Source organism: Amia ocellicauda, chromosome 3 (genome assembly GCF_036373705.1).
Source record: "Amia ocellicauda isolate fAmiCal2 chromosome 3, fAmiCal2.hap1, whole genome shotgun sequence".
Classification (NCBI taxonomy): Eukaryota; Metazoa; Chordata; class Actinopteri; order Amiiformes; family Amiidae; genus Amia; species Amia ocellicauda.
The window spans coordinates 31,045,295-31,062,674 of record NC_089852.1 but is presented as its reverse complement, the minus strand read 5'-3'; the positions used below and the strand labels follow the sequence as shown (position 1 = coordinate 31,062,674).

Here is a 17,380-nt window from a genome sequence, read left to right as displayed (position 1 = left end):
GGAGTTTGTTCAGATTGTGACGACTCTCTGTGTGAAGAAGTGTCTCCTGTTTTCGGTCTTGAATGCCTTGAAGCCCAATTTCCATCTGTGTCCCCGGGTGCGTGTGTCCCTGCTGATCTGGAAAAGCTCCTCTGGTTGATGTGATCGATGCCTTTCATGATTTTGAAGACTTGGATCAAGTCCCCACGTAGTCTCCTCTGTTCCAGGGTGAAAAGGTTCAGGTCCTCAGTCTCTCAGTAGGACTTTCCCTTCAGACCTGGAATAAGTCTGGTTGCTCTCCTCTGAACTGCCTCTAGAGCAGCGATATCTTTCTTGAAGTGTGGAGCCCAGAACTGCACACAGTATCCAGATGAGCTCTAACGAGTGCATTGTACAGTCTGAACATTACTGCCCTTGTACTCAATTCTACACTTTTGACAATATACCCTAGCATTGTGTTTGCCTTTTTTATTGCTTCCCCACATTGTTTGGATGGAAAAGTGAGGAGTCCACATAGACTCCTAGGTCTTTCTCATGCGTTACTTCATCTAGTTCTATTCCCCCCATAGTGTAATTATAGTGGACATTGTTGTTACCTGCATATAATACCTTGCACTTGTCCACATTGAGTTTCATCTGCCAGGTGTCGGCCCACAACTGAATATTATCTAAGTCCCTTTGAATAACCTGTGCTGCCAAGATTGTATCTTCTGAGCCACCTATTTTATTATAATCTGCAAATTTGACAAGTTTGCTAACTATCCCAGAGTCCAGATCATTAATATAGATTAGAAAAAGCAAAGGCCCTAGTACTGATCCCTGTGGAACTCCACTAACAACCTCACTCCAGTTAGAAGCGACTCCTCTAATCGACACCCTCTGTTTCCTAGACATCAACCAGTTCATAATCCATCTACTTACATTACCCTGAATGCCTACAGCTTCCAATTTGAGGATCAGTCTTTGGTGTGGAACCTTATCAAAAGCTTTTTGAAAATCTAAGTATATCATATCATATGCTTTCACGTGATCTACAGCTGCAGTAGCATGTTCAAATAATTCGAATAAATTAGTAAGACTGATCTGCCTCGTCTAAACCCGTGTTGACTGTCTCCAAGAATATAGTTTTCTGTCTAATCATTTTGTTCCAACATTTTACAAGTAATGCAGGTGAGACTGATTAGTCTGTAATTTCCTGGCTCAATTTTGTCCCTTTTCTTGTGGATTGGTATGACATTTACCATCTTCCAGTCAGTTGCTCTCAACAGCAGCTTTAAGTACCCTTTTGTCTACCTGCCCCCAATTCACACCTAACTGTCTCCAACTGGATCCACCTGGCACAACTCACTTAACTGAAATCCTGCTAATCCTAGACTAAATCACCTTTCCTTCAACCTGTCTACTTTCACCAACGCAGCAGCTGTACTGAATTGACTTAAATTAAGGCAAACTACAGACAAGATTAACTTCAATTAAGGCAGTTCAAACAAAATCAGGAATGCTAGCAACACAACTGGGTTTTTACTGGAGCAATCTAGCTTACAACAGGCACAACAGCAGTGCCCCTCACCTGGTACTGACCCCACGACACTCCACTCCACAGCACCACACCTGTGAAGTGCTTTATACATACAGGCGCGTCTGTTCCTATGATCTGTCGTAAGGCGATAAAAGTAAGGCTAAATGTTAAAGATTGTAACCATAAGTTAGACTATATTTAAATGGTACGTAGAAAATGCAACAGAATCCATGCACGTCCATATTGAAAAATAATGGGCTGTCGTAAGTATGTAATGTCGTAAAACGAGGTTGTCGTAGGTCAGAACGCGCCTGTATTTCAATTTGGGTAAATTAGGGTTAACAATAAAGTAATGCATCTGTTTAGAAAAAGACTTTTAAGAAGTGTTGAAATGCATCTGTTCCCATAAGTCTTAGTAGATTCAAGTTTTAAACTTGGACTAATAAAATGGCTAACCTTATGCTAGCCAATGTATATATTTCAAAGTTTTGATAACCTTTTTGGAGGTTAATGCAATTTTCCCCTTAAAATAAGGCCTGACTGCAGTAGTTTTTCTTGTTCAGTATAAAGACATTCACTGGGAAGTTTAGTAAACCTCTGTGGTGTCACCTTGAGAGGTTTATTCAACATAAATCACTAACTTAAAGTGTGTAACAATCTCTAATTGCTAGGAGTTATTTTGCCAATCTGAGACATTTGGAATGCATGTACTATATCTTAAGAAAGGAAATGATGGGAGAACAGAATTTGACTACAACTTTATTTGTTCATTGTCTATCTGAACAATAAAAATGAATAAAATGGACCATTTTGAAAGACATGAAATTTCTTTGCTAATGAGTAAACATTATACTCAATGTGATACAAATGTATGTTTTTTTTTTTTAATCTTACATATAGATCTTATTGAAAGCTTGATAATTTAAATGAGAAAAAACATCCACCATTTCTCAACCCTCCTGCCTGAAGTATCCTGGAGAATGGCTGCCCGGTCAGCAGCGTGCCACTGAGGGGAAACTGCTGAGCACTTCACAGTCAGCCCAGCTTTTCCCAGCGCCACATGGATCACTGTGGAGTCCAGCTGTGCTCAGCCTACAGAACCAGAACTCAGGCGTTCACTTCTAGCATGTGATAAGAAACCAGAATGAAGTAAGGCAGCCAGCGGACACGGAGTCTGGGCCGTGATTTTTGCTTCCAGCAGGAGAGCGTTGACTACAAGAGTGAAGGGTCCTTTTTCCAAGACATTTTGTTGCTTTACAAACCAAATGCTGTTTCACGTCTGTAGGAAAGCAGAGCTGTAGTCGAAGTCACTCTATTCAGCTGTGAACACTAGCTTTTAAATCAGTTTACAGGCTTGAAAATAGGGTTTACTCTTCAGATCGGAATTCATTCCGGAGAACTGTCCGTGCTCGTGAGGGAGCAGCTGCAGCCGCCTGCTGTGATATGATGCATGGATCTGAAATGCAGAATTGCAGGCTGTGACACCCATACCCGAGCCGTGAGGGGAAACAGCGTCCGCCCAGATCTCTGCACATTAACACTGCGGCCCGTTAGGAAGGAAAGATGATGCAAAGACATAGTTTCTCAAGCTTTATTTACATGCATTTCTCTCCTAGGAAGTATTTGCTATTTTTCATAAGTGCATGACATGTAAAATGTATATATTTAAAACACAAACAAAAATAAAGATGCCACACAGGGCTGTTCAATTTACATAAGACAGAACAGAAGTGATCCTTCATATTATCGGAGAGCTAACCGCCCCAGCTCAAAGCACAGGGTTCCCCTGATACACAGGGATGCAAACACTGAGCAGCTCAAACGTCCCGACTGCTGGAGTCGTGCAGCACAGGACCAATAATACTCACTGGGCAATAGGGATGAGTGTCTCTGAAGAGACTATTACTGTGGTCAAAAAAAGACCTGCTGAAATACACAGATATTCCTAGTCAAATAAAAATAACACACACACGCACACGCATACACACACGCATACACACACACAAATAAATCTTAAAAATGTGTAAAATCTGTATATATATATATATATATATATATATATATATATATATATATATATATATATATATATATATATTAAGCCAGTTTTACCAGAATTTCTTTCACAGATAAATCCATATAAATGCCTAAAAATAAATATGCATATCCAAACACCACGAGATCTTAAAATTAAACATTTTCCATTTTGCTGTATAAGAAATTAGTCAGCATGCTTTGTAGTATTTTGTTAATGAAGGCACCTGCAAATCACAGATTTATACTTTCTTGTAAGAAACAGTACAAAACGCTTCAACCATGCAAAACATACAAACATACAAAAGATGCTCAAGAACGGTATAGAACAGCCCGGCCCCTGGGCTGACACGCTCAGTATTTACAGGAGGCTGGAGTGGGTACAGCGATGTGCAGGGCAGCGCGGCACTGAACACCACAGAGCCCTGGTCTGCGGAGGACGGCAAGCGAAGCGGTCGCTATGGGACTGTCAGGGTCTGCAGTTTAATTGCGATGGAATCGGCGTTTCTTCAAAGGCCACTGGCACGTTGTAGTGCAGGGTCAACAGGAGAGTCACCACTGCAGGAGGCCAGTTTGTAGAGTCGGCACTGCGTCTGTACTACAAAACAAGGTACCAGTGTATCTTCCACATTGTTTTATAAATCAGATCTCTATTTTTAAAGGATTGTGGTGTTCCGATTCATCAGAGTTGACATTCTGCATTATTTCATAGAAACCTATACAAAAATAATGTGAGAAAATGATAAATTTGGAAAGTACTTAGGACTGCATTTACCATATTGATGCCTAGGTCGAGCCCAAAACATACATTGTATGTTCAAAGCATGTTCTGGTAAAACTCTTAATGAACACGGGGCATGATTAAAGATTTTCTTGGTACAAGAAAACAAGGAATTGAAAAGATTCCAGCAGAATACTCCCTTTGTCCATAGGTACCTGCCAGGCAGCTTTCTGTGAGTAAAACATATCCATGTTGCTTTAAGAAAAAAATAAATAATAATACAAATCCCCCTATATGTACAGTATAACAAAACACATCAATTTATTTACAAAAGTATAAATATATAAATATGTCTGTTATACAAAAATAAATAGTTCTCTTTTTCCTTTTCCTCCTATAGTCTTTTCACTCTTTTAATGAGTTCTGAGTCCCTTTATCTTCCAGTTGTGTCCCATTGTGACACCTCTCTGTCACTCCCCACACCACTTCCTGTTGAAGGGCATTCTGGGGCTGCTGCGTTGTGGAAGTGGAGCCACTCGGACGCTCTGGAACTTTGGGATTTTCAACTTCCTCCACTGGAGTTAAAAGCACAATGCATGGCAAGCCTGCGCAGGGAGAGGAGAAAAAGAGGTGGTCAGAACACCGCAGGAGGAAAATAACTACATCACTATTTTTACTGCACTCAAGGGAATAGATGGCCAGTGTAGCTGCAGGTCTCTAGCTTTAGATTCCAGTTTAACAACAAAAATCCCAAAAGGGGAATGCAGAGACACAGGTGGGATATTTACCTGCGTTAAGGTGAACCTCCCTGGCCACACCCATTCCTCCACAGTGGGAGTGGGCGTCGCCTCCCGTGATCATGCACAAGTTGATCGGCTCCTCGGGCGTGTGGAGAAGTTGGTGGGTGGAGTCATCGGGCAGGTAGGAGGTCTCACTGTGGTCTGGCTCTGGAGTCCTGGGGTATTGACAGCCAGGGGAGAGAGGGGTTAGGGACCTCTGGGTGGACTGAGCTCAGACACAGGCAGGCAAGAGTGAGTGGCACTGGCACAGGAGTGTCCTCCAGAGCAGAGCCTCCCATTGGCCTCAGGCTGCAGGATGAGAGCCACTGGGCTGGCCACAAATAATGACACGTATATACAGACAGGTGAAAAATTAAAGGAAAAACTAGTAAGGTGTCAGTAAGCTGTTTGTGCCAAGAGCATTGAAGCTGTTCTGGCGGCTCATGGTGCCAGATTCTACGAGTCTCTGGACTCTACTGGAGGGATGAACACCATTCTTCCAAAAGATATTCCCTCATTTGGGGTTTTGATGATGGTGGTGGAGAGCGCTGTCTAACACGTCGGTCCAAAATCTCCCATAGGTGTTCAACTGGGTTGAGATCTGGTGACTGCTCAGCATTTTTATACATGCCACAGAGCGTGATAGGATGCTAATTGCTTAATTGTATCATGCAGTATACCTGTTTGGAGGCATCTGCATTCGTTATGTTCCTCCACTCATTTATTCAGCTTTTTCCTTTGTTACCCGTCTGTACATACACACACAAACATACTGACCTGTCACAGTAATGGTAGATGGCCGGCTTGCCATTTGCTGTGGCTCTCTGTGGCAGTAAGGTGTTGGCCTCCATCTCGCAGTCCAGGGCGTCCTGCAGCAGAGGGGTGAGTAAGAGATAACTCACTCCAAACCCAAATACTTGGACAACCAGCACATTACACTGACACACCTCTAATAACATTAAGCAATCAACTTAGGGTAAATATAAGCATCATCTATGAGCAGGTTTTCACTCGCAGAGGGACCCCAGGACTCACCTGGTGTGCGCTGGAGAGGCAGTAGCCGGGCAGCTTGCCATTGGTGCTGTAGTCTGTGTGGGGCAGCAGAGCCCCCTCCCCCGGGCAGTGTCCACCTGGCAGCACCACGCCCTGCAGGGGCACCATGGTGTACTGACAGGACGACAGGGGCGCAGGGCCCCCTGTGAAGCACAGGTCTGAGGTCTGCTCTGTATAAACACACAACGCGCCAGCCAGCATCAACAGCATGCACTCCATACAACAACAACAACCGCTACTCCACAGAGGTGTACGAATTGTTTGCACCGATGAAATGCATTATTAATCAGCTCTACAGAGAACCAGGTTTACTCTATGGAAATAATTTGCTCTATACAAGACTTCAGCAATAACAACAAATTACAGTAAAAGCATCAACAGCAGCAGCACACTCACTCTGCTTGGCCCAGGCCCTCCAGAGGCAGAAGGGGATGAAGGCGACGATGATGAAGACGAGGGCCCCCAGCACCACGCCCACGATGAGGTAGGGCAGGTCACTGGACCGCGGCACCGTGGCCACGCTGCCCTCCATCTCCAATGGGCCCGGCGTCGTCTCCACCAGCGGGGGCCGCGGGTGTCTACGTGCTGTGAGAGGGAGACGCACGGTGAGGTCACAGGGAGCTCAACGCTACACAAGGGCCGCAACCACACGGCACATCCTAACAACCATGTCCACAGCCAGCTTCAGGGCTGAGCGGAGGCATCTTGCAGCTGGAGAGAGAGATGCCCAGCCTTTGGCTCTGCAACATGCCAACTAAACAAAAAGCTCAGTGTGGCCCGTATCCCAAGATTAAAAGCTTATTCAGGTTTTTTTGTCCATTTTGTCTTGATGGAGAGGCAACGAGCGAGGGGGGGAAGCAGGACCCAGCATCTCCACTCACCTTTGGTCTCGAGGATCACAACGTTGCCAAACTCGCTCTCCCCACCCTCATTGTAGCACTGCATCTTAATGTCATAGGCCGTCTCAGGCTGCAGATCGGTAATGGAGTGCCAGTACCGGTCACCTGTGGAGAGGGAAGACAGGACGGGGCTAAGTGATCATCATCATCATCTTCATCACGTGGCAGAACCTTTTGTCTAAGGCGACTTACAGGACTAAGACAACCCGTATCACACTATGACAAGTGTGGAGCCACACTACTGTGAGCCTCGTCTATCAAATGGGACTGGACAGTGGCCAGCCTTACCCTCCACAACATCCTTCTTGTAGTCGCTGTCGTTGTCGCTGTCCGTGGGCCTGTAGAAGATGTAGAAGCCGTAGATGGGGGTGTTGTTGTTGGTGGGAGTGTACTGCGAAGGAAAGAGAAACAGGTCAGCCGACACTCGTCTCACTCCAGGCCTCTGCACCGGCGTCACGGTTCCTTGTAAGGGTGCGATTGTGTCGGTCGATCTGTCTGCATCAGGTCATTATTTCCATAAATGAATCATCTCAGATTCTCCAGAAGCAATCTGGGTAAAATCACAGCTCAGCAAAGCCACAGCATTCCAACCATCAGAGTAGATTTCCTCTGTGGCTGCCATTGAACCACACGCACTGCTCCTCACCGTCCACTTCAGCATGATGGTGGTCTCGTTGATGGCCTCGTTGTAGGTGATGTAGGGCCCGGCGATGGGCCGCTCGTTGTGGGTGTGGCTGCTGCCCGACACGGTATAGGCCTTGGAGGGCGCGCTGGGGGGGCTCTCGCCCAGCACATTCACCGCTCGCACACGGAACTTGTAGGAGGTTCCTGAAGGGAGAAGCAACAACCATCACATACAGGTCTAGGGCTCAGGAACAGGGCAAATAGGGCAATACATTTTCAAATGTAAGGGATTCATGTATTAACAGACATTCACACAGATTGTATCTGTTTCTCTCTCTCTATACAGCATTTTAACAATGTGTAAAATAAACAGATCTACCACGAGCCTCTGAGAAGCTGCTCCGACTCCACCCCCACCCTGCTGCTCCTCCCCCAGGCCTGCCCTCACCTTTCTCCAGGCCGGCGATCTCCACAGAGAGGCGCGAGGGCGGGATGTTGCCCACGGCCACGGTCCAGTCCCCGCCCTTCTTCAGCTTCTTGTACTCCACGCGGAACGACTGGATGGGGAAGCCGCGGTTGCCCCGGGGGATCCAGGTGACGTACGCGGAGGTCTCCGATGCCGTGGAGATCGTGGGGCGGTCAGGGGCCTCGGGAGCTGAGAGAGAGAGTGGGGGGGGTAAGATGTCAACCCCTTTGACTCACAGCATCTTCAGTCTTCCTCAGACACAAACAGAAGCCCAAAGCTGACACAGGTACTACTCCACTACTAGAGGAATGGCAGGGCGATTGTCAGTGCACCTCGTACCAAAGAGCAGTGATTTATACAACTGCCACTGACTGGAGCTTAAACCCAGACACTACTGAGAGTATAACCACACCAGACACACACACAACAGCTGCATGCGGAGCACTTACGGCCTGGTTATCCTATGCACGGTAACAAAAGGGGAGTAGAAGCAGAGAGAGAGAGAGAGAAAGAGAGAGACACCAGTGTTAGTGTTAAAAATATCAGGGAAAAATATAGATTGGTTAAAAGTTTAAAAAGGTTTTCTAAGAAAGACTTTTAATCCTAATGGAAGAAACTTAAGGTGTTGCACAAGCAGTTATGATTTAAAAACTGCAGTGTTTTGTAATATTATAGGGTTAGCAGAAGACGCTGTGATAGGAGAGAGAGATGGGGATAATGAGACATACGAGAGAGTCGTGCGGTCTCCACTGGTCCAGGGACTATCTTGATCGGAGTTTTCTGACCGTTAATGTGACCTGGAGGGTGAGAAGAGGACAGGAGGTCACTGCACTGCAACACCGGACACAGCATTTTTGGGAACATTTGGAAAAAGCTACATTCAGCAGACAACAAAAAAACACCTTTCCATATTAAAACAAACTAAAACTAAAAAAAGACTATAAAATCAGATAACATGAGTGAGCAGGCCGGAGCTGGAGAGGGTTGGTTACCTTTCCCAGTCCTGAAGGTCATCATAGCCGGCTGCCCCAGGCCGGCGCAGTTCCGGGCCGCCATCTCCACCTCGTACAGACTGGCCGGGTCCAGCCGCGCCAGGGTCAGCTTGTGCAGGGAGCCGGGGATGGCACTGACTGTCCACTCGTCTGTGGGGTCTCCAGACTGGGGGGGGGAGGGGGATAGCTCCATCAGCAACACACAACAGCAAACACACCCCGCCCTGTGTAGAGTGTGTGTATGCGTATTATCAATCCAGTATTAATACTGATACTACACTCTTCTTTTGCGTGTGGGTGTGAACAAGAAATAGCAATACTACAGTAACTGCATTAGAGTGATAGAGGTAATTGCTGAGCAAGCTTACCGTCTTCAGCACACTACAAAAACCCTCTCCCTGGTCAACAATTCCCCACAGGCTCACAGTCGGTCTGTCTTACCTTCCTGTATTTCACGATGTACTCCAGCACAGGGGCCCCTCCGTCGTGCCGGGGTCGCCACAGCAGCTCGTAGGAGTCGGCCTTGCCTGTTCTGGGCAGGCTGAGGATGATGGGGGCCTCAGCCAGAGAGATCTGTCCTGAGAAGGTTGAGCAGTCTGGGGGGCTGGCCGGCACCGTGGCCCCAGGTTTCTGAGAGGCCCGGTCGATCAGCATCTTGTCTGGGCTCAGAGGCCTCAGGATATCGGGCAGAGGGAGGAGGTCAGCGGAGGGCAGTCTCCCCACTCTGGACGTCGATCCTGTGACATTGGGAAAATCCCAGCGTCAGACAGAAAGCGATCGCCTCAAGGAAATCCGACTCCACTGCCAGAAGGAGTTAAGGTCGGGATTTTGAGGTTCTGAAAACTGCTTCATTTATCCCTGCACAGATTTGCAGACTGCACAGAAAAAGCATTTTCTACTTAAAAAATATTAAATAAAAAAATTGCCTTCTGATGGGGTTATAAATAAAACCGGGTTTGCAAAGTGCAACAGAGTTCGGTTTTGAGTTCACAAATTGCAGAGCTGCCAGCTCCCACAATGCACTGCTGTGGTTCTGGAGCTGCACACTGTGCCCGCCATTGTGAACAATATTAAAAAAAAACAAAATAACAAATGGGGTACAACTTCATGATTTGTGATTTGCAGTGTCAGTCAAAGTTTTGATCAGGTCTAGCCTGTATGTACTGGATGTCTTCCAGAACATGACAGTAAAGAAAGGGGGTCAGAGAGACAGAGTTGAGGTTGGGGTCCCGGGTGGTGTGTACTGACCTGGGGACAGGGTGATGAGACGGGCTGCGGCCTGCGAGCTGCCAACCCCGTTCTCCGCCATGCACTGGTAGATGCCATCATCCTGGGGTCCGACGTTCAGCACACGTAGCATGCGCACGGACAGCCGGTGGCGCTGCGAGGGGGCCAGGGGCTGCGCGTTGTGTAGCCACACCACTGAGGGCTGGGGGTTCCCCCGCACGCTGCAGCTGAACCGCACATTCTCCCCCCAAGGCACGGCCTGCTGCTGCAGCTCCACCATCACCTCCGGGGGCTCTGCGTCACACACACACATACAGAGACAGCATGAGCACAACTGGGCTAAAGGAAGGGGCTGTAAGGTGCCCTTGGTGAAGGCATCTATTTCTCATGAGACAACAGCAGACAGAAGGAATTCTTCCCACAGTGTAGAATGGCACCGCAGGGCTACATCACAGCACCTCCAGGACCGAAGCCAGAGATGCACCCCAGCAATGCAGAGACTCAGACAGACGCGCTGCTGGTCAGCCCAGGAGTGGCGTGGGCAGCAGTCTCGCCGGAGACTCGGAGAGACTCGGAAACCTTATCAAGATCAAGCCGAATTCAGCACAGCTGCAAAGATGTGCAGCACGAGGCCCAACGAAGCGCACAGAAGCAAACAAACAAAGTGCTGGCGAGGCCGCGAGCAGCGTGTGAAAACAGAGCCCCATTTCAGATTAAGAGCACGCCGTTTTTATAACCCCAAATACAGACGTTTCCCTGTGCCCCCCCGTTATGCTGTGCACAGAAACCAGAGACAGCTGAGGAGCATCGTTGGAATAACATGCCAGTCACTGGGCCGTGTTTACAAAGCGCAATAATGCGATGAGCCCAGTGCAGTTGATGGTTGGCTGAATTTGAATCGGTTTCAATAAAGAGGAAAGAAAATTAAATCAAATAAAACGACGCTGCTTAAACCAGCAGCGATCTGCTTGGGATATTAATAACAGCTGTTCAGAACCCGAGACAAAAACTTAATGGAAAATCTTGTTACTAAGTTACGTTTTATTTTATTTTTTTTTGCTGTTAATTTGTCACTCGCTGGAATTCAAGCCAGGGCTACATTCCTCCGTCTATGTTGACAGAACATGTGAAACTCACTCAACGCTCGATCTGTGAGGCCTGCACTGCTGTATCTGGGCCTGTCTGTATCTCGTGCTATAATGCAATCAAGTTCTGGTCGAGTAAGCGGCAGCAGCACTCACTGCTAGTACAGCACGGCAGCACTGAGATCAGGGTGTTCATGACAGAGCAACGTGCAGCTTTTACACCATCAAATTTCAGAACTTGTCTTTGCTGCACAACTGTTTATAAAAGAAAACCATTATTTCCTTATTTCTCTGTGAAGGCACACTTGGGCAACAACTGTGCTTCTAGGAGACCGACACTGTTCATAGGAAGCTCCTTAGGTTTCCTCAACCTTAGCCTTCAAAACAGAGACCGAGAACATGAAAGAACCCCCCCCATAAATGGTATTAAGATGCAGATTAAAATAAAAGAATAATAATACCAAGATGTAATGCACAGAAATTATGCTGGACTAAGAGCAACAGACCCCGATTAGAGAGGGATCTGAAAGCACGCAAGAGCAGGCAATGCGGCACCACCTCCACGCACTCACCCAGCACTTGCACGTTGTACAGGATGGAGGCCCTGCCCAGGGCGCCCACACCGTTGTCAGCCTGGCACACATAGGTGCCGGAGTCGCCCTCGCCCGCCGTGTCGATCAGCAGGTTGCTCAGCAGAAAGCGCGTGTTGTTGCGTGGCCGCAGTCCCACGCCATCCTTCTCCCAGGTGACCTGCGGGGGCGGGATGCCGCTTGCCACACACTCCAGCACCAGTCGCTGCCCCTTTGTCACGATGATGGACTGGGAGCCCGGCGGGTAGATGATGCGGGCAGCTTCCGATGTTGAGCCTGCAGGGAGGGGACAGTGAGCGTTAGACACAAAGGGAAAAATCTGACTCACAGACACTAGACATTTATTTTTGAATTATTAACAAATTTGCATCTGCTCACGTCTGATGCGCAGCCTGTCCAAGGAGGAGGAGGTTTTCACTTCCTGGGTCACAGGGTTGTAGGCGGCACACTTGTAGGTGCCCTCATCCTCCTGGGTAGCATTGACGATCTGCAGGTTCCCCGAGGGCATGATGAGGTAATTTCCTGTGGGTGACACCAAGAACAGAAGCCTTCCGTCACCTCTCAGAACAGACGGACTTACAGACTGCACGGACTGACTGACATGGCTATGGCTTCATCTCAAGAGGTTATGGTTTTGAGAGTGAAACTAAAACATGGTTTAGTTTATACAACTTTTATTTTCTTTTTCTTAAAGCCCCAGAGATAAATTATAAGAATCTACTTGAGTTACTTTGCTAGCAAAAATAAATACAAGTATTTGTTGCCCCCTTGTCCCCATGCCATCCTGTCCTGTTCCCCCATCCTGTCCAATATAGCATGAACAAAAAATTAGAAAGAAAAACAAGTTCCCAGATTCACTGAATAACTCCCTTATCTAGATAAATTCTCCCGATTAGCAGGAGCCCCTGACCACACACTGGTACAGCAGTGAAACACACGATGCATTAAGGGGACATGCAGAGGACCACCAGGCAGGAGAGAGAGAGAGAGAGAGGGAGAGGGGCCTCAGGGCCTCCAATGGCTTAGGTGATTGATTTCATCAGTACTAACTACCTACCTCGAAGAATAAGGCGAAACAAGACGCCATCAGTCCTCTCCAATTCTTTTTCTTTTTATTAATTTAAAATTTGGCTGAGCAAAGCCAAACAAATTAAAGACAGAGAGAGGGAGGGAGAGGAGAGAGGGGGAACTGATCAAGAGCACAAGAGAGATGAGAGACAGAGGAGAAAGAGAGGGGGTAGAAAGAGAAAAAGGGAAAGAGGGAGAGACAGGAAGAAAAAGTGAGAGTGGGGCAGAGAAAGACAGGAGGAGAAAAAGCTTACAACCAGTGTGGCATGTTGAGGTTCATGAAACTCACCTTTGGAGGTCTCCAACCACTCCTGCTTCACACTGTAGCGCACCTGGGCCTTGGGCTGGCTCTCCGGCAGGTGGCACTCGATGACCGCTGTGTTCCCCTCGTCCACCTCGATCTCCTGCTGGTCGTCCGGCTCAAAGTCACGCAGCTCTGCAGGGACACCAGGGCCGGTGAGACAGAGCCTGGACAACACTCACACACTCCGGTACACACAGAACCAGCTGGGCAAAGGAGGGACAGCCACTAGATCATCAGCCTGTTCCTGTAGCCCCCTGCTGCCTGCACCCTCGGGTTACAGCCATTCATCAATACACGAGTGTCCAGAAATACAGTCCCTAGACATGTGGCTTAGTAGCGCTAGTACTAATAATAGTATGTGTAGTCACAGGAGCAGCAGTAGTAACAGTAGTGGTGGTAGTTGAAGTATTTATTTTATTAATTTGGCTGAAGCTTCACTCACAAGCCAACTTGCAGGATCTACCCGAGGAAAGCTATGTTGTTACAAGAGGCAGAGGCCGTGGGCATCCAAGCTGGGCTGAACAGGAGTGGCCTGTCAAACTGAGGCAAACAGACCGAGTGCAGTTACAGAACAGCAGAAACCTCGTGTCTATAACATCACCACTACCGCCAAAATCCCAATCATGTTCTTCGGTATAAGGGTCTGTACAAAACAGTGCTCTTAAAAATTAAACCAACAGATATATCACAAGAAAGAAAGAAGAAACAAAACAAACCTCTTGGCACTTATGACTGATTTAGATGCGGGGGTTCAGGGAGTTGACTAGGTCTGAGGGGGGAGGGGAGGGGAATGAAATTCAAAAGGGGGTGGAGGGGGGTGTCGTTAGTCACAGTGGTCCTTCTCAGGTTTCTTCAAAAGAAAAGCGGGGCCAAGGAATGAGGGCAGGCAGGGGGATTTAGATGCAGCCCCAGGGGAGCTCACGGCTGCGGGACCAAACTGTCATCCGTGTCAGGGTAATTGACAGGCCCTGGAAGGAGAGGGGCCCTTGATTGAGTAGGCATGGAGACTAAATTAGCCTCTAACCCCAGAGGAGGGGTGGGGCTGCTCAGGGGTGGAGGCAAGGGGAAAGGAGTGGGGGGTTGCAGGCCAAGAGGAGAGAGGCACTCTAAAGGGGGCACTAAAGGAAGAAGAAGAGAAGATAAAAAAAAATAATCCTTCTCAGGGATGAGATGAAGAAGCCCAGTCCACAGACTGCTTGAGGATCTCCAGATGCCTGTCACCCAGATTGATCTCGTCTCGGGTCATTTTAATATTAGCTAAAGCAACAGACACACACACAGACCCCAGAGCATCCTGCTTCCCACTGCCAGGATTTCAATCGGTCCCCCTCCCTCTGCGCCTTCAGGTTTTTCTGGCACCCTCACAGGAGTTATTGTTTTAAATGTGAAATCAATAATTAAAATCTAAACATTACATATCTCAGATTATTATATTATGTAAAGATGACCACATTGGCCAGCTTAACATTCTTCCATCTCTTTGGGGGGGGGGGTCTGGTTTCCATTAGGCCTGGCTGTAACTAAATCATATTAGTCACTACTTTGAGTTAGCCGTTAATGCTCTGCAGAAATGCACTCCAGACTGGAGGAAAACACTCGTATTCAACGGGGCGGATTTTCAGAGGATCATCTCCACACTGTAGCTTTGGCTTGGGAATGTTTTCCGTTTTGTTCTGTCATTAGATTACAAAATATAATCTTGTAGGTTCTTGAATCAATCAACCCCTGCCCCCATCCCCACCCCCCCAATGGAAACTGTCTTGGGGAAGAGTAATCATCCCCCATACACGGAGACCAGTGTCAGCAAAACATCCAAGAGAGCAATCACCTGACTATACAACAGAGTAAATGCCCCCCCCGGTCCCTCTCTCCTTAGACATTCAAACTGTACTCCCTGTACCATTGCTACCCGGCCCCCCGACTGCGCTGACAGGTACTCTGTCTTCTCTGCATTCCTGACCCCCTCCCTGCTGCCCGGCCCAAGCAAGCTGGAATGAGAAACACAGGACGGAGGCTGCCAGCGTCGGGGGACTCGGGTTTCGCGGGGGAGACACGACAGCGCCGAAATACTGGCTGCTTTTGCAAAATTCATCTTGGTTGTTTTAATGGCTCTCCCCCTCTCAGATTCCAGCAAGTACACCTTTCACCCTCGTGAGCACAGACCACTTCCCGGCACCCCCCCCCAGCCCTGCTGCTCCTCCTGCATTGCAACACAGAGCGGGGGACCAGAACGGGATGGTTCTCATTGAAAAGGACTTTAAAAAGTCCAATGCCTCAAATGAAAGGTCTAGTGAGGTTTGAATTATATTATAGAAACTTTATTTTCCTCTGAGCAATGGGAATCCCTGTATATAAAACACTCCCAGTAAGGTTTGCGGACAGGTCTGGGTCTCTGTCACCATTCGGTTTGTTAAACGGAGAAGAAAGCTGGTGTGTTGTTGAATCCGGCTAGTTGTGAGGTTTTGCCCTCTTTAAACCTCTTAAAGTCGACTGTGGAACAAAGAGAAACATTTAGCTTTTAAAGTTGGACTGAAGTGACTCCCTAAGGAAGGCTTCCTCGCGGTGTTTAAAACTCCCTACTCATGCTCTTTTTGAAGGCAACTCCCTTTCCCACTCCCCCAACTCCCCTCACAGCCCCCCAAGCCCACCTCTACACTGTACTCAGAACAGCAGCCCTCATATCATTGCTCATCAGCAAGTCATAAACATGATTAATGACCTTCAGCCCTTTTACAATTTTTAGGAGAGCCTTGCCAATGAGATTTCTTCCACCCACACAAAAAAAATAAAAGTCAGAACTATTTTATAAATATCATTAATCCTTAAAAGACAACCAGAACAGCAATAGCCTTTCCATGACTTCAGGATTTAACACAGGCGCTGGGCCTCTGAGACAGCAAGGGGGGGGAGAGAGAAAAGCATATTTCAAATAAGAGGCGATGGCTGCACAATAAATTGAAAGCTGGCGTCCCAAGGCATTTGGATACAATTATTAAAAAAGTATTCTGCTGAAAGTAGAACTTAAGAGCCAAAATGCAGAACTGAAGTTTACTTAAAGCAGGATCTGCATGAAGTTAGTATAATTTATCACAAAATCTTGGAGCGAGACAGGATCAAAAACGTACTGCTGAAGAGTCGGTCCGCACCGTACCGGACTGGACTGGACTAGATGGTTGCAGAGTCTGACTGGACTGAACTGCTACAGAGTCACTGACTGGACTGAAGGGGCTAACAAAGAACTAAAGTCTAAACGTCCCCTCTCCTTCGTTTTTTAGTTTTTTGCTTTTCTTTCCTGAACAGAAAAATAAGTCCTCCTGGGGGTACAGTGAAGTGATAACCCACCTAGAATAAATCCGCCACAGCTCCCCTTATCCCCCCACCCCCCCCATGGATCACCTTCTCCTGGACATATCCCGTTATTCTTCTCTCCCAACTTGGGAATGCACTGTGAGTAATTATCTGAGCCAGGGGGGCTGCAGTCCCGAGAAACCAGGGAACATACCGACAGCCTGCAAAGTGTGAACCCTACAGGACCACCCCACCCCCGCTCCCTGAGCTGGAGGGGGGTGGATTATATTACTCCGAAAGCAGGGGGAGACCTCCCTCATCCATCCTCCGGGTTTTTCTTAATTTCCCATTACTGCCTCCTGCCTTGAGACGAAGCCCCCCTCCACCCCCACCAGTTTCTCAAGAGGCTCTCAGACTGAAGAACACCATTTCTCCTCCCCCAACAATCCACACCAGCCCCCATTATTTAGATATATCCTTACAGTCACAAGCCCGTGTTTATTTGTGCTTTTGCATCAAGTGCGTCTCCCTGCCAGCTGCAGGAAGTGCAGGGGATGTGGGAAGCCAAAGGATTCTCTCTCTCCGTCTCTTCCTCCCCAAGTGGCACACACCTATCTCCACATGCACCCTCTATCTATTCCTTTTTCCCTCCCATCCTCTCCTTCTCAGCTCTCCATCCCTCCCTCTCTCCAACCAGATCTTCCCTTCCATCTCTTTCCCTCTTTCTATCCCTTTCTCTCTCTTTCTCTCTG

At 47.7% G+C, this 17,380-nt stretch overlaps 1 protein-coding gene across 1 annotated transcript in view; it reads right to left on the bottom strand.

Annotated features, from left to right (window-relative positions):
* Positions 1-3,075: 3,075 nt before the first annotated feature.
* Positions 3,076-17,380, bottom strand: part of boc (BOC cell adhesion associated, oncogene regulated) — a 36,636-nt gene continuing 22,331 nt past the window's right edge. The window contains exons 4-19 of the mRNA XM_066699059.1: positions 13,326-13,472; positions 12,347-12,490; positions 11,951-12,244; positions 10,315-10,587; positions 9,508-9,803; positions 9,067-9,232; positions 8,803-8,871; positions 8,057-8,263; positions 7,631-7,812; positions 7,273-7,375; positions 6,967-7,089; positions 6,482-6,670; positions 6,068-6,255; positions 5,810-5,901; positions 5,042-5,208; positions 3,076-4,858 (exon numbers count right to left, since the gene is read on the bottom strand). Of these exons, the coding sequence (XP_066555156.1) occupies positions 4,659-4,858; positions 5,042-5,208; positions 5,810-5,901; positions 6,068-6,255; positions 6,482-6,670; positions 6,967-7,089; positions 7,273-7,375; positions 7,631-7,812; positions 8,057-8,263; positions 8,803-8,871; positions 9,067-9,232; positions 9,508-9,803; positions 10,315-10,587; positions 11,951-12,244; positions 12,347-12,490; positions 13,326-13,472 (2,840 nt within the window). The 3' untranslated portion in view covers positions 3,076-4,658. The remainder of the gene's footprint in view (positions 4,859-5,041; positions 5,209-5,809; positions 5,902-6,067; positions 6,256-6,481; positions 6,671-6,966; positions 7,090-7,272; positions 7,376-7,630; positions 7,813-8,056; positions 8,264-8,802; positions 8,872-9,066; positions 9,233-9,507; positions 9,804-10,314; positions 10,588-11,950; positions 12,245-12,346; positions 12,491-13,325; positions 13,473-17,380) is intronic.